The 18,126-nt window shown below is 33.6% G+C and overlaps 1 protein-coding gene across 18 annotated transcripts in view; it reads right to left on the bottom strand.

The window, feature by feature from the left end:
* The window catches only part of NRXN1 (neurexin 1), an 828,007-nt gene that overhangs the window by 442,448 nt on the left and 367,433 nt on the right, over nt 1-18,126 (bottom strand). For all 18 annotated transcript variants that reach the window (XM_087717540.1, XM_087717541.1, XM_087717547.1 and 15 more), the window contains 2 exons: nt 1,767-1,889; nt 149-530 (listed from right to left, as the gene is read on the bottom strand). In XM_087717540.1, the coding sequence (XP_087573666.1) occupies nt 149-530; nt 1,767-1,889 (505 nt within the window). The remainder of the gene's footprint in view (nt 1-148; nt 531-1,766; nt 1,890-18,126) is intronic.

Raw genomic sequence — 18,126 nt, 5'->3', positions numbered from 1 at the left:
CTTAGAAGGGTAAACAGTGCTCATCTTTAAGGACACAGGAACTCACACTAATGGATCAGAACAAAGGTCAGAGTCCAAGAGCTTGCCTAATAAATGTCCATTAAGCTTTCTGAGCTAATAACATCTGTAAAACAGGTTGCATACACACCCTTTTACTAATTCAACCACGATAAAGTCATTGCCATCTCCACTGTTGTAAAGTATTAACCCATCCAATGATGTTGTTTTGAACTGGAAAAACAGGTGCATAGATGTGTATGCTTGCAATGTGGCAAGAGCAACATAGCTAGCTTTCGTTTTAAAAGTGACTGGGTCGGCAATGATGTTCCGGAAGCCGAAACGGGCATTTAGTTCACAGTAGTCAATATCCCCATTTTTACACAAGTCAATGTATGCCATGCCATTAAAAGTGAGGCTTTGTAGATGACCAATGAAGTTGGAAGGGACTGAGGACAAGTAACGCCGTTCCGTTATGATTCCCGTCTCTATATTATGGAATTCCAGTCTTGTATGATCCCCAGCCATTTGACCTTTAAGTAAAAAGCAATTTTGAGAAGTTAGTGTTATAACCAAAAAGCTAGGGCCATTTCAAATGCTGAAGTCTCTTACGCAACCCTGACCATGTAATTCTACCTCATGTATTTTCACATAGAAAGTATATTTGCAGGAAGGACCCATTTGTTTAGTACTTTTCTCTTATTATATCCAACAATCTGAGTTATTTAAGAATAAGTCAGTGTATAACTTACAAGTGAAATGAATTAAGCATCAATGTCATCCTAATTTAAGCAATCAAATCAAGGAAAAAGCTATCAATTTAAGCAAAGGGTTGGGGGAATCTCAAAATATAGTAAATGAGAAGAAAATACCCATGAATGTTCTATTTGAGCATTCAAATTTAAATTTGAAGGCTTGTCTACATGTACCTCTAGGAGCTCTGGTAATTACAAAATACAAAAAAAAAAAAAATAGGTCTATTTTTCCTCCACTTTTTAGAGTGGAATAATTTGTATCTATCTTTATAAAAGATATTTGACAGTGTCCTTTATTGAAGAAAAAATATTTTATTATTTTGGTCTCTCTCCCTCCCTCCCTCCCTCCCTCCCTCCATATCTATCTATCTATCTATCTATCTATCTATCTATCTATCTATCTATCTATCTATCTATCTATCTATCTATCTATCTATATGCAACCTTTTAGTAAGACTTGGCTTAATTGCTTCAATTTAGCCTCTCTTTTTGCACACAGTAAAAGTTGGAGACATTTGAATGATTTAAAAGCAGGTAAGATAACAAACAAAGTTAGAGAATCAAAGTCTTTACTCTTCTGGGTTTCTTCCCACTTAGATCAGTTCTTGGATTTGATGATATGATTATGGTAGAGAAAAGTAAATTGATATGTTGTAATAGGGAAAAGAATATCACTTTTTTAAAACTCAACTACAATTTTTATCCAGAATGTATTGATGTTCTGTTTCAAACATATGTGCGAAGTTTGGATGCCTTCAACTTTATTATATCATTATACAGTATCTATATTTGTCTTTAGATCACTTTTGTTCCTGATTTTGTTTTCCTACTCTCTGCTTCAATCTGTCAGAAGTGTCTTCTCCTAATACCTCACATGGACTTTTTTTTAAAATTGTCCTTTGTTGTACTTTCTGTCTATATCCAAGGAGCTGCAATGATTTTTACCACCAGAGCAATCATAACTAAACACATAGTGAATGGAAAATCAGATGAATAGTTATTAGTCATTAATACCTGTCATGGCTTGTTGGTCATCTACTATTAACTTTAAACTCTTTCCTCTTCGAACTACACGTACTGTATGCCATTCATTGTCATTGAGGTTATATCCAGCAAAAAGAGTCTCTGGACCTTTGCCTGTAGGGTATGCCAAACAGTTTGTTATGGTATCTTTACATCATGTAATATGTGAACCTCAGAGAGACAGAGAGAAAGAGAAAGCACAAGAAAGAGAGAGAATGATAGGGGGACAAAGAGAAAAGAAGAGAAACACAACAAGAAACAGAACCAAAAGAGAGACACTTTTGCTGGAGCAAAATAAATAAACAGTAATAATTTTAAAAATAACAGTACATCTTTAAAAGACAGCTGTTATCAAACAATAAGTATACTTCAAAAGGCAGGCATGTTCTCTCATTAAATGTATATATATCTACATTATATACTATATATATAGCCAACAAGCAGTGTTTTCATAAATGGACACAGTCAACACAGTCAATACTAGTGATACCAGTTTGTCAAAGTTGCACCTTTTCAGTAAAGTTAATTGAGTAGTAATTAAGTTAAAAATGAAAATTCTCCAACATTGGAAAAGTCTATGAAACTGGCATATCATTTGTCTTCAGTGTATGCATGTTGTAAAGTCATTTATTTGTAATCCATCTTTTTTTTTTAAATAGCCCAAGGAATAATACCTAATAACTCCTTCCTCCTATTTTCTTCAAAATATCACATGAGGGAAGTTGGGTTGTGAGAGAATGACTGATCCAAAGTCCCTCAGCCAACTTTCATGCCTAAAGCAAAACTCATGGCCTCCTGATTTCCAGCCTGCAGCCTTAACCACTAGACCACTCAATAATTAAATTTTATTTTCGTATTTTCTGTCTATTACATTCAGAATATCTGAACTAAGATTGTAAGACGTATATCACAAGAAATTGTTTGAACAGGACTGCTTTAACTGCAGTTTGGGCTCTCCATTTGTGGGGAGTAGGGCAGAGACTCTCTGATGTGTATGAACTGCAAGATTTCAGATCACATGTGGCTTTCTAAAGCCATGTTTGTCAATGTTTGAGAGATGGATGGAGGTTCATTAGACACAGAAAAGCAAATTATGTTTGAAAGGCTCTTGGAAACATCTTTTAAGTGAACCATATGTGGATGGGATTCATTTGGAAGCTAATGTCAATACATTATTGTATTGCTCTCAGAGTTTAACCAAGGCTTCTGTATCTTTCTCCTGCAAAAAAAATAAAGATTTGCCAAACTGACTTCCAATCACAAAGGAATTATCATTACAATAAAATAAGCACTGTGACTTTGCAATATACCCCTGAGATTTACTATATAGTTTGAGAGTATAAGTAAGCTCTTGACTTACAACCACAATTAGGATCGAAATCTCAGTTGTTGCAGCAAAGTGTTGAGACATGGTTTACCCACAACTGCTTCTCTCAACATCTGTAATCCCAGCATTGCTGATTGTGTCTGTTAAGAGAATGCATGGGTTGTTAAGTGGGCAGAGTCTCAGGTAAGGAGCACAGGATACTCTGGGTGGAAGAGCCTGGGAGGAGCTGAAAATCCCTGATGAAATTCTAGCAGAATTTTCAGCCCCTGAGGCAGAGACATTTGCATGTGGCCTACACTGGGCCTTCCAAAGCCTCTCCCATTCACCTGAGGCCCTTACCTGAGACTCCATCCGCCTAACAACAAAATATTTATTTATTATGTATGTATTTATTTACTTATTTATTTGTATTTAAATTTATTTGTTTATATCATTTATTTAAAAAAAATGCTGCCCATCTTACCACAAGGGTTAGGGTTACTCTTATTGATGTCTCTCCACTCTCTGCTTGGATTTTGGCTCCCTCTCATCTCTAGAGGCTGGCTGAAAGAGCTGCCTGAAGAAGGAAGTTAGCTCTCCTTCTTGTGGAAGGAATGACTTTGGTGGAATACAGAAATAGAGACACTAAGAATCAGAAGTGATTTTTGTCTATAAAGCACCCTTTCTGAGACCTTTGTAACTTTAAGTGGTGGTTAAACAACCAGGTTTAAGTTGAGGACTCTCTGAAACAGCTTTCACAGAGATAAGAACTTTCAACCTACCTGAAACTGTAGCTTTCTATCCATGTTTAGAACATACTGGTGCTACCCTTTCAAAATAGATAGCATGCGGAATGATAATAGGAAAGATATCAGATCTGCGCTTTGGATCCATCATAGCTATTCTGCCTGTCTACCTGTGTGTGTGTGTGTCTGTGTGTGTGTGTCTGTGTCTGTGTGTGTTTAAAAATAAAATAGCATATTGTGAAATAACTAAACTAAGCCAAAGTGGAATATTTCAGATCTAATGTCTATAACTTTAGAAAGGTAGGAGTGGGATGATAGTGTAACAATTTTGACTTTGTGTCACAAACTGTATTAGATTAATTATTAAGGTACTGAATCCTAATTCTTCTATATTAAATCTGGAAATGCCATGATTAAAGTCTCCTAACAATATCTCATATGGAAAGTATGTCAATAAAATACATGGTTATATGTTACTTTCTAATAAAATAGAAATAGAAGGTTTATATTAAAAGTATATTATAATAAGCATGGTTTCTATGAAAATGTGCCATATGTCTTAGAAATAAATGAAAACCACAGTGTGGAATTTGGAAATACATTTTGGATATGAAGCAATCATTTGATCTGAGATTAAAAATATATTAAATATGAAAAGCTGTGACATCAGGAAAAAAATGTACTGATTTTTGTCTGGGAGGATTAAACTGAAATAGTTCAAGTCATACTGTTGAAATTCAACAGCAAAACTTTCAAATGTTACTGACGGCCTTTTATATATAAATGAATGTGAATGGAGATTTTAAAAGGAGATTGGAGAGATTTTCTTGCTAGAGAATCTTCTTAATTTTAATACCCTTAAAGTTTTGAGAGGGAACCAAATCATAATGCTGAAAATCACCCATATTTCTACTGTGGCTACCAATTGATTTGGGACTCTAGCTATCATAAATGGGTGATTGAGGAAACTTGTGGCCCATCAAATGTTATCTTGCCATCACTGATATATACGACCTGTATCTTAAGAGGCTTAAATGTATTTTGGAAAATTAAATATGAAAAATAAGGATAATGTATTATCAAACATGTATCATTTATTTTTAAATAAGAAAGATATAGAATTGTGCTTCTTGAATTAAATAGATTGTGGTTGTGGCACTAAGAATCTTATATGAACCCCAATGATAATCACTGACATATTCTAAGCAGATGAATTTTAAAAAAATATTTTACCTTAATGAGGGGTCCTTGATGCTCTCTGAGCTTGGCTGTTTTCTTGCAGATGTTTCATTATAAAAATTAGGTAACATCATCAATGCTAGCAGGCAATGGAGTTGCTCTCCGTTTACGTTCTTGGGCTCTTTACTGTTAGCTTATTTGAAAGTTCCTTGATTGGGGTATTGTTTACTTCTTGATTCTTGGTTTGATGTTAATCTCTGCTCATTTTGGATGGTCACGGTTTCCCAGTCGTTTCCTAGTTCAACTGGAAAACTGTGACTATCCTAGACCAGACCAAATCCAAAAATGCTAGAGAATTCCTGGAAACTTGGAATTCTGACAAATGGGCCACCTATAGACACATAGACATAAACAACATTTACATACTATTCAAAGAAGGCAATCAACAAGCCAAGGGAAGGGAAAATAACAATCAAAAAAGCTCCCTGCTAGCAGCCAACACCCACTAGAATATAAACTGAGAGCAAATACCACTCCCTGCTAGCACTAATGACTTTACCTAGCTTGGGTAATGAAATAAAATACCATTTTAAACATTGTGCTATTTTTGAATGTATAAATAACAGGTAAACTTAAGACAAAAATGAACAACCTCCTCTCTCTCTCTGTATCTATCTATTTATCTGACTATTCTTTCATGCATCCTTCCACCCATACACATTTACACACAGAGGGATACACACACACTTTTCCTATGTGCATAAATGATAAAAACTGAGTTATAATAGACCCATTTTAGGCTTGACCAGTAATGGCTCTCCTAGAATTAAACCTTAAATGTAAACTGAGTTCTAGTGGGCCATGTAATGTAGCCTCTCTACAAGCTAACAGAATTTAGGTAAGTTAGGGTACAATTTTTAGAATTCCTAGCTGCGTGGCGAAAAGGACTTGTGAAACAGTTGTTTTAGTCCCTCACTCCGGGTAGGCACTAGCTTGCCATTCATTAAGCTTGGGATATTTCCCTTCCCTATTTCTTCAAGGAAATAGCATTATTGACATGGTGGTATATTACATCTCCTTTATGAAGAGTGGTTAACTATCTAATAATGAATGTCCTTTACCCAATCAAATAAATAATTAAAAATTCAGACCCAACAATCTGCTAGCGTTACTTCCCTTAATGATTCTAAAATAATATCTCATGGCAATAATTACAGATATTTTTCTGTAATTTTCTGATAATGTGCAATTTCCTGGTAGTGTATAATTTTATGATTAATGAGCCAGTTATAATGGATGTTCTACAATAATTATAAGCTTGTTCTAATAAATAAAACAAATTGAACTTCCCTATTTATTTTCCTAGACTTTTTTAGTATCTTTAATGGAACTGAATAGTTACATTCCTGGGGGCATTTGACAATTGCTGTAGAAGATCAGCAGTTGTCTTTCTGAAACCTCTTGGCTTTCAAAAAGCCCTTTTCCAGTGAGATGCCACCAGAAATCCAGCAGCAAAGCCCTTGCATTCTTTCTATCAAACTGGGGTGGTGGCAGGGGATAACAGATGGGAATCCTCCAGTAAATGAGCACTGCAGATTCTGGAACCCTTTGATAGTATGATAATTCTATCTGCAGGAGCTGACTAGCTATGATGGAATTGGGCCACCCCACTCACGTCAGCAGAAAGGGCATGCTAAAGATCCTGTCTGTCAAGGAATTTCAGATGGTGGGGGTCGCATCTTTTCTGCTCCATCCCATCTTTTGGAACAACCTACTGCTGGATGTGAGATCCTATACCACCGTCTTGGATTTCCAGAAGGACCTTAAAATCTTGCTCTGCTGGCTGGCTTGGGGTTCCTATGAGGGTATTCTATGTTGAAGGTGGCTGACCAGCTAAAAGAGAAGACACACACACACCCATGCTGTCCATCCACTTTTTTAATTTCTATATAGTTCTTGCTAGTTTTAACTCTTTTTATATTTATCTGTCTATCATTTTGTAACGCATCCAGAGTCATTTCAACAGTGAAATGTGTGGCACATATGTTAAGTAAATAAAATATGTTTCACTGTGCCAGTTTAATTTACATCTATGACAACCAAACAGTAAGGAATGTGTAAGCAATGTTTAGAGGCATGGAGATAATATGATGCTATTTAATCAGGGACTGAGGAATCAAGGTAGTTCCAATCAACAAGATGAGCTCTGTGTTTTAATAGGTTTAATAGATTAAAAGCCATTTCACTTAAGCCTTATTGCACATCTTGCTGTCTGGGGGTGATAAGGACAGGCTTTTTTCTGTTCAATGTCCCTACAAGTATTTGAGACATGTTTTCCCATACTTTATCAATCTTCTGTTACAGCTTTTATTTTAGTTCCAAAAGCAGCTAGTGAACAAATTTAGGATCTGAACACAGAATCCTATTTGAAATTAATGCTTCCAATGCATTATAGAAGATATTAGATTGTTTCCTGAATCTTGTGCTTGCCTTTACTAGAGATGAATAACTCAATTTCAAACTACTACATTTGATATATCACTCTGCCCTAATCCATGTCCTATCACCTTTCTTAATCATTGCTCCGAACAAAGGCCTCTACCCTTACTTGTGCCTGTGCTCAGTTGTTTTCTATAGTCACATAAATAATTCAGCATATATCTTCTCTGAGCATTGCCTTAACATTTTATTCTATTCTCCTTTACAACACTCCATTCCTTCCCAAAAAAGAGAGATACCCCACTCATAAGCTAAAGAAATAAATAACTGAAAATCCACATTTGAATGGCAGAAAATAATGTGATTCAGAGTGTGTGAATATCTGCACAACAGGGCTTTCATAAAGTTTCTACTCATTCTACTGTAGTGATTTAGGAACTTCAGTGGAATGGTGAAATATGAAGAAATGTGAGTGAATGTCTCTTATTTATACAAACTATTTTCTGGATCTAAGACAAAGACAGAAAGTATTTGCATGGGATATCATAAAAAGTCAAGATGGCATGTTTAAAGCTTGCCACTTTTTTACACATATAAATAAGAAGTTGGCCTTTGTGGCTGCCATCTTGACTTTTTTACCACCCCTGAAGATAGTCCTGGGTAGATGATAATTTAACTGTGATTTAATTTATCAGGAATTATCCTACATCTATGGTTTTGTAAAAACTCTGAAAATATGGCACAGATTATATATTTGAGATTAGCCTCCCCCACTCTTTTCCCCTCTATGCATCCTAGGCCACTGCATTGACCTCACGTGTTTTGTCCATTGATGTCAATGGCCCAATAAACAAATGTGTGATAAGAAAAATAAGATACTGAAATAACACTACAGATTCAATTGCAGCTGATGAAATTTATTGCTTTGGTTGTATATTTTTGCTTTAGGCAACTCAGCAGGGCTGTGCAAAGCATTTGAAAGTGATATGTTCTTTTTTTCAAATTACTAAAGCAATCACCTTATTTGCAAAGCTTGCAGATTGCTTTCAAAGCTGTTTCCATTTGTCTTGGCATACATTGCATGCATAACCACTTCACTGGAAGCTCCTCTGATTGAAAGCATCTCTTTGAAATGCTTTGCACAATATTCTGATTTTTATTGTTTTCCACTGCAGTATTTCTAGATTTCTCCCTCTATTATGTCTGGAATGGAAGCAAAAAGCATGCAAGGCTGTATTAAGCTAGGATTCTCAGTTGACCCATGAAAGTAAGAATTTGATTTTGCTTTAACTTTAGAAAATACACAAACACACAAACACACACACACAAATGTGTTTGTGTGTACACACAAACCTACACACACACCTACACACACATATATAAACACACACACAGACACACAGACACACAGACAAAGTATGCTATATCTGAAAGAAAATAAGTTTGTTTAATATCCTGCTTTGTTAATGAATTACTTCCATTTAGTATGAATTCTTGGGTCACATATTTCTGACTTTGTTCAAATTCCATAATTATATAATTCTCCTTAAATTTATTATACAGTTAACATTTCTGTTTTTTTCCTTATATTTTGCTCCTATTTAACAATATTTCAAAAAAGTCACATTAATCTATCAATAATTTAATTTCTATTTCTAAAGATATAAATAAATGACAAAAAGTATACATTTGGATGGACTGCAAAAACAGTTAGAAAATATATTATTTTCTGTACATTATGTATAATACTGTAGAAGTAACTAATTAAACAATTTATAATTATAATTTAAATTATTTTAAATTAGGGGCATTTCCCTGGTAATGTGTAAATGCTAATATTGGGAGCCTTTTCTTGCATCCACAGCAAGGTGTTCCACAAAAGGGCAATGAATTTATTTGGTTATCTCAAACATTTCACTTCTTAAAGACATAACATGTATCCTTGTATTGCCCCCCCCCCCAAAAAAAAAAAACTTGCAAAAATGTATTAAGCATTAGGAATACCCATATGGTATTTCTTACCAGTCTGTATTGTAAGTTTGAAAAGCAAGCCGTGTGCAAATAATAATTGTCCAAAGTTACTTCCAAAATATGAAATGGAAATATATTAACCATTGTAATCTTTGAACAGGATAAACTGAGAAGAGTCATGATGACTAGAAATCCTAAAAATTAAGTTTTATCAATTTCTGAAAAAGTTTGGTGTATTGTTTAAAGGCACTAGGCTAAAAATCAGAAGCCCATGAGTCTTGCCTTAGGTATACTTTGACATTAGTTGCAGTTGGTATAACTTTATATTAGTCTATCTCCCCCCCACACACACACACGTACACACACACACACACTATGTACTTAGGAGAGTGAAAACATTGGGAAAAAGAACATAGAACTACATGGTCAAATAGACATTCCAAATATTTGTTTGTATTGTTTGCCAATACAAACAAAGCTTGTAAGAGGCAATCCTGATCTGTTGAAAGTACCAGTGGCATCAATGGCATTTGAATGTAAAATACAAAGTGGCACTTCAACTTTCTCATAATTTAGAGCATGCTTGTCTTCCAGCAGAGTCTCTCTGGTATAAGTAAAATAGATCACAATGCTTATTGCGATCTACATCCTGGAGAGATAATATAGAAGGGTATCCTTCATATTTTCTATTCATATATGTCAGTTTATAGATCATATTTTTTTATGTTTCCAGAACAGTTTGTTGTGGAAAACAGGAAAGGGGGAAATTGTAAACAATTAATTAATTGTGGATGTGAGGGGAAAAAGACAAGGTTGTTCCTTCACAAGTTTGAACTTTATGTTTCTCTTCTAATATTTCTCAGTTTACAATACTATAATGAAGGCTGCCTATTTTTATTCATGTAAGAATTATAAATTCTCTTCAACCCAGTTTCATACACAAGGTTGGATCTCTAGATATAATTTAAAGATCACCTGATGGCTTCCTGTGATACTGGAAAGCATATTAAGTGGAAATTCTGAAAGTTGCAGACCAACACATCTGAGGTTATCTTCATGATTTTGACTGTGTCAATTTATGTCACATCACAATCATTCCAACTTGACATTAAAAATAAAATATAATCTTAAAAATATTAAAACAAACAATACTATTCTCCTAAATTGATCAGCATATTCATATGTTAAGAAAACTGGAACATGGAATAAAATAGGCAAAACATTCTTACATTTTTTCTACTAGTACTACTTTACTTTTGTACATTGAGAAAGCAAACTGAGAACAAAAATGTAAGTTCAGGAAAGAAGTAGTCTGGACTGTGAGTTTATTTTGTAGTGAATAATCTCCCATTAATTTTCAGATGTCTTCATTCCATGTCTCTATGGAGATTTGCCTTCTGAAATAAAAGCATCTTTGAGACTTCATTCCACGTAACTAATTTCATAAAAAAACCACATTTATTTTTTCAGTTTCAGATGTGAACTCATTTTAAATACTTCTCTTAGAAGAGTTTTTTTTTAAAAAAACCAGTAAGATGCAGAAAGTATACATAAAGGTTTGCAATTATTTCTTAGCATTCATGAGTTTAAAATAATTTATCTTATTTCAATGTTAATGCAGATTGCTTCACATGTGTACAGTTTCACAGAGGCTGCTTTTGCATCTGTTTCTCTGAATAACTTTTATTTTAATGTTAATATTATCTCATTTGTACCTATTTGCTGCTCCCACCACTATAAACTTATTCAGAAGGAACGTTATTAGACCAATGAAGCATCTTCTTTTGATATGGCACTTTTCCACTTCTCCCTTATTAAAGCAACTCCTGAAGACTCATCATTCAAAAAAACAAACATAAAATAACATACACATAATAGCTTTATACACTCTCTTCAGATGTGTAGATGAGGAGGCTTTCACCCAGAAAACATATATGCATACTGTACATCATACAGCCCTTATTCTCCCTAACCTCCATGTCTTCAGCCTGACATCTGAACATCTGTGTTTTTAGTATTAAATCTATAGCAAACTCAGAGTATTTAATTAGATTCAATTCCACTAACTTTAATAAAAATAGTTCATGAAATTGTTGTAGTCCTAGATTATGAAGTTGATATTGACGTGCCTACAGACAGGACCTCTGACCCTCTGCCTCAGGAGGAAAAAAAAATACATTAAAAATACAAAGCTAAGTACTATGCTTAGAATGTCTATATTAGGAAAGAACTTGGGTTTAAAGTTGGTTCTTTAGAGACTTTGACGTTTCCTACTAACTTAAAAATAGTGGATAACTGCAACCAGAGCTTTTTGAAGGAGAGACTACCTATGTGAATTTCCATAGTAGCATCCCTAGCAATTGTCAATCCTTCTTTCAACTGAAATATTCCAAGAGTTTCATTGTCTTATGCCTGGCCTCATAGAAGAATAACAAATAGGACTGTGAAAATCCATTTGTATGAGCATTTTGCAAAGTGCTGTCGATAAGCCCAAAGTATAAGGACCTTATAACTCTGGTCATTTCATCTGTGCATACAGGATATCACATTTGCTTTGTTCAAAGGTCAGCAATTTCAAATATAGTACAAAACAAAATATCTAGAGAATGATACAATATAAAATAAACAAACTAAAAATATAACAGTGGTAGAAAATTATACACTACAAGAAAAAGATACATTATCATTTGTCCTGGTTCCTTCCTGTTATTGATTGCAAGTCTATACTCTGACAAATAAATTTTACGACATTAGAATTAATGATACATTGCCAGTAAATGTATAAAAATTATCAGATCACTAGAAACTTTACAGTATTACCAACTAATAATAGTGATAGATAAGTAAAGAAGGGGTAATAAGTGTATCACGTAGAACTAAAAAAAATGTAAATACAACAGAACATGTCCATCTTTCTCATGTATTCTTGAGCTATAAGAGAAGTATGTTCTTCACAGAAGATCCTAATTAAAAAGCTTTCTAGTACAGGTAGCCCTCAACTTATAACTATTCATCTAGTGACCATTCAAAGTTGCTGAAAAAAAGATTTCATGCTTTAACAATTGCAGTGATTCACTTAACAACCATGGCAACAAAGGTTGTAACATTGGGCATGACTCACTGAACAAGCATCTTCCTGCTCTACTCTTTATATGTGTCTATGCCCAACTAGCATCTATACTGAAGTAACTTGAGTAACTTTATATGCAAGGAAATCAAGACATGTGTGTGGATGACCTATTAATGCTTTGTCCTCACCATCCTTCCTGAGTAGGATTGCCTGATTGGAATTTTCAGAAGAAAAGACCTTTCTATGCTCTCATTGCCACTTGAGCTTTATTCACATTTGGTTTTATATAATTGTTGCTGCAAGAATTTTATCAGTTCCTTCATCCTCATTTCTCCTTAGTAAACCAAGACACTGCTTATGATCAGTAAGTGAGAACAGTCATCACAAGTTGAGTGGTCTGATCTGTTCTGTATATTGCAGAGAAAGACTTATGTTAGGTGGAATTGCCCAGCAAAATGAAACAGCATCTAGCCAGAGATTTCTATGGTTCTCACCCTGAAAGTTTTTATGAAGTATGATGTAACTCCCAGGCTTGACGTAGATTATCTGTTTTGGGGTATGAAGTCAGATATTGAGTATTTTTTAAATATGGATCACAATTGATCATGTTTTTTGAATGCTACCCAGAATCACATTATTGAGATGGATGGCTTTAAAAATGCTGAAAATAAATAAATCTCATCAACAATTGCAACATTTTTTTTCTTAATCTCAAGGTAGCATATGTGCAATAGAGTATTTATTTAAAACATCTCTTTCTCAATCTATAGGGAACCCCATGGGGTTCATATACAATCTTAACAAAGCAAATGGAGAGGGAGAATATACATTCAAACAGTATATATTCACTACTTTTAGCATTAATAACATGATGATTTCTCATCAAGGTTTAGAACATGCTCCATGGCATACTGAAGTCTAAATTGCAGAATATTTGTTATAAAGTATTACACCATAGATAGATGATAGCTGATAGCTGATAGATACCTATCTACCTATCTACCTACCTACCTACCGACCTACCTACCTACCTACCTACCTACCTACCTACCTACCTACCTACCTACCTACCTATCTATCTAGTAAGTAGATAGATAGGTAGAAAAATAGATAGATAGATAGATAGATAGATAGATAGATAGATAGATAGATAGATAGATAGATAGATAGATAGATGATTGATAGATAGATATGACAATGAAGCTCACAATACCAAGATGCCAAAGCTCTAGAAAAAACTTATCATATTTAGTCTAAAAAATAGGAAAGTAACTATACTGTTTGGATTTTAGCTCTGTAGGCAAATTAAGTGTTTCTGCATAGCATTTTTTAATAGGTAATCAATGTATACTAGTCTATAACATAGTGTAAATGTGTTCATTTAAATTTCATAAAGACTCCAGTTTTCATCTAGTAAGTGACCCCCAAAAAACAGTGATTTATGTTTTATTTTCTGAATCTGCAACACTTGTGAACTATACTGATTTTCTTTCCCATTAGGCAAGAAGCAAAAAAATAAAATAGATACAGATCCAAAGTTTTGCATATCATTACATATGTAGTCCTTTCAATGGGAATATTTTTGTACAACAAATATACAATAAGATATGAGCAGAAGTATATTTCAATATGCTGATATCTTCACATAGTAGTTATATGTTATGTTGAAAATGTACCTGTGTGTGAAAATTGGTCATGTGGATAAGCATGCAAAAGTACATGTGGATGAGTAGTCCCTGATCTGTGTGTTTTCAAGGAGTTCTTTTGAGCTGCCCTATCTATAAAGCAATTTTAGCACATGGTTATTTCCATACTATCTTTTATTCTTCGGTTAAATAATATTAATCAATAATAAACACATTTACAGGCAACATTCCTTTTGTTCTCCCACTAAAATGTAACTATGAACAGAAGGGTGGGGTTGATGGTGAATTAAGTCTAGCCTTAGTTTTCTCTCCTGCAAATTCTTAGATATGCCTAAATGCTATCAAATATGTTATTTGATTTAAAAGAAAATGATCTGACTCACCAGTAGATGAAAGTAGTTTGTATCTTAAACAGAAGGAGATTTTGTAGTCCCTAAACATATAGATTCATAATGTGTTCGTCACAGTGGTGGGATTCAGCCAGTTCGCACCACTTCAGGAGAACCGGTTGTTAACTTTCTGAGCAGTTTGGTGAACTGGTTGTTGGAAGAAATCATTAGGGCAGAGAACCGCTTGTTAAATTATTTGAATCCCACTGCCGTCACTATTAGTCACTATTCACTATTCTCAAATTATTTTTTTTCTGTTTTGCAAATATATGCTTTTTAGAATGCTGATTTCTACCATATACACATTTCCAGCCACAACGATTTTGTAAAGCAGCCAATTCACCTGTCATAGATAATCTTGTCAAAGAAACAGGGAAAGGCAGTGGGAAGGCATCCTGTATGCAGCTTGCAAAAGGAGCTTTGCTTGAATGGCGGTTTATCTATTTTGTCAAGTATCATTTATTATACTCATTATCAAGATCCAAATATTACAACTATTACATTTTCAGTAATAAGCTATTGAGTAGTAAATATGAATAGAGAAGATTTTTCACGCATTTTAATAGGCTCCAATGGAAATATAATCTTTAATAAATATTTTTAGTTGCTTGTGGTAACATGAATTTCAATAAGCTTTTATTAAAATTCTATTTTCAAAAAGTAAATTACTGAATAAGTATAGAACCTATTTTCATTCAATAGTGTGAAAAAACAGTTTAATGTATGCAAAATTTAAAGTATACTTAAATCTATTCTACAGAAAAACAGAGTTTAGGGGAAAAGCCTCATTTGATTTTATTATTTCTGAGTTAATTCCCACTGGTCAACATATACTTATTAATAGAAAGTATACTAAGTCAATGGCTGGATTCTAAGTCTAAGACATGATGTGATTTTTAGCTTTTGGCTCTATCATTGTGTGCTAATAAGTACAGTGAACAACACATGACTTGTTGCATAACACTAAAGTATAATTTGCAATGACAATTTTTTGCCTCTTGTTGCAACTATGAAGTACGGTAACATGTGTAAATAGGATTCTTGTTTCCATCATCAAACCACAAGGGTAAGACTAGAGCAATAAGAAAAAGAGGAGAAATAAGTGAAGATATATTATTATTATACTATTATTATTATCTGGCTTGTTAAAAAGAACATGTAAAACTAATTGTGGCTCATTGTGATGTATGAATGTGGCTATAATCTTTGTTAGTTCTGTGTTCTTGTTTTCATTGCTGTCTAGTAATTTTAGTATGAAGCTTCCATAATATATCTAAACTTTGTTTAGCTGCAAAGATCACATGGTAATTGCTGCTGTTTATTTAGACACAAGAAACATTTCTGTGAAACTTTTGTATAATGGATAATGTTCTAAATATTTGAAACCTTATTGTTTTAAACAAAAATCAACAATAACTCCAGATGATCTTAAACTCTTGGCAAATTACAACTGGATTATTTTTTTATTTATTTTTTGTTGAGGGCTTCTTGTCAATAAGGCTTCAGGATCTAGGAATGAACTTTTATATGAAAATATTTAGGAAAAAGGACACACATCGTATTTGAGATGCAACTTGGGGTAGCTTAGAATGAGACAAACATATTTTAAAATTGGGGAGCGGCATCTTTCTTGGAAAACATTAGAGATTCATTTAAATCAAAAGACTTCTCTCAAAATGGAAAATTGAGGACAACAAAAACATATCGCTTTTCAACCTGGATTTTCAACTGCAGTTCAATTTGAATTGAGCCAAAGCTGTATTGACATAAACATAAAATGATTGAATTCATGTAGTCTGTTCCAAACCAGAACTATTTGTAGAGTAAGAAGGGGAGACATTAGAAAAACAGATAAAGACTTTGTTCCTCATTTCTCCAAGGCCTTTTACTATTATCAAAAGGCCCTAACTTTACAATTCCTTATGTAGTATCTGTTTCATTGTGAATTCTGATATACACAATGTTTTACAAGCCAACAATTGTTAGTTATAACCAAATTGATTATTTAACCATGTTCTTTATTATTGACGAAGCATGATTTAACTATGATGTGACTGATAGTTCAGGTACCAGTTTATATAGTCAGGAGAAAGGGCAAAACTCATGTATTGCTACAAGGGCAAAACTCATGTATTGCTACAAGATTTCTATGGGTTTAATGACCACTATCCCAGCATCAGTGCCTTATGCAAATATCTGGAAGTCCAAGGTGTTCTTGCAGGTATATAATTTATTATAATACAACAAATTTTACAAGCCTTCTTGATTACACATTGAGTTTATATGTTTATATGATCACATATTGAGTGTATTTGATCTTTAGATTCACATTTCCAAGTCAGGATTGTGAGTAGTGAGTATAATCTCATTCCTGACCTCCAAGAGGAAAGTTTAATACAAACTGATAAAATTATTCAAACAGGTCTTTAATTTCAAATCCATAAAATCAGATATGGATAGATGAATCAAAATATGTGGGTATGGAGGCACAAAAATGATTTATTCAGATGATCAATGGTAATAAAGTAGGTTGGTGAACCCATAAAGTTATATGAGCAGATATTAATTCACATTTTATTAATGAGGTTTCACTGGGGGAAGGATATGCTTTATCTATAGTTACTATCTCTATAATATATTTACCTTTGAAGTATTTTGTCAAATTTATTAATTTACACCGTAGCTGTACTAGTTTAGAATTGCTCTGTTGTTCAGGAATATACATATATTTCCAATTAATAAAACATAGTTAATGATAATAGTTATTTTAAAAACATAGTGTAAGAGTCATTAGCTACAGTCTAATGTGTTTTTGGCCTACCTATGTTAATAGGGCATGAATATAATTACCTATTATGACTTCAGTTATTTCATTTTATATGCCCATGACCTCAAGGTAGGCCAAGGAATATCTCAATTAGTGAATTAATGTGTTCTGATTATTATTTTTCCATGGTTAGGAAAATAGCCAAGCACCTTGAGTCTCTCAGTGAAATATGAAAGGTGTATATTAAGGTATTGGTAGTAGAAATACCACCTGAACCACTTTTAGAATCTGTGAAATATGTATTGTAATACCAAGTGCAGTATCACATCATAAGAAATTTAAAATATTTTAATATATACAAGCAGGAGAGATGTGCTGCCACAGTCTCTAGCTACATGACATTTTCTACATTAAAATATTTCAAAGAGCATGAAAATATTAACATCTCAACTAGTGTAACATTTATTGATATGTAAATATTGAGAAATAGTTTTAGGTATCTATGACAAGGTTAAAGAATGCAGTGACTTTTCATAATTTGGTTCAAGAGGGCAATTACAAATGGGCTTGCCTAAACTAACATTCAGGATGTGAATATCTAAAGTAAGATACAAAAAACATGAGATAAATTTGTGAGAAATAAAAACAAATGTTTGCTCAGTCTCTCACTGTCTTGCAGGTAAGAAAAGAAAAGGAGCACAGCTCTAGACTCCTATTTTTTCCCCCCTCTGCTTGGCAACCTCCCTCAATATTAGTGAGATTTGATCTTCTCAGAGATAAGAACTGTTGCCAATAATGACAGGCACCATGAATCATTGTGGCTTATCTTTCCAGAAAC

Source organism: Thamnophis sirtalis, unplaced genomic scaffold (assembly GCF_051295495.1).
Source record: "Thamnophis sirtalis isolate CommonGarterSnake01/CBP01778 unplaced genomic scaffold, rThaSir2_p1.2 scaffold_6, whole genome shotgun sequence".
NCBI classification, from domain to species: Eukaryota; Metazoa; Chordata; class Lepidosauria; order Squamata; family Natricidae; genus Thamnophis; species Thamnophis sirtalis.
This window is presented reverse-complemented; position numbering and strand designations above follow the sequence as displayed.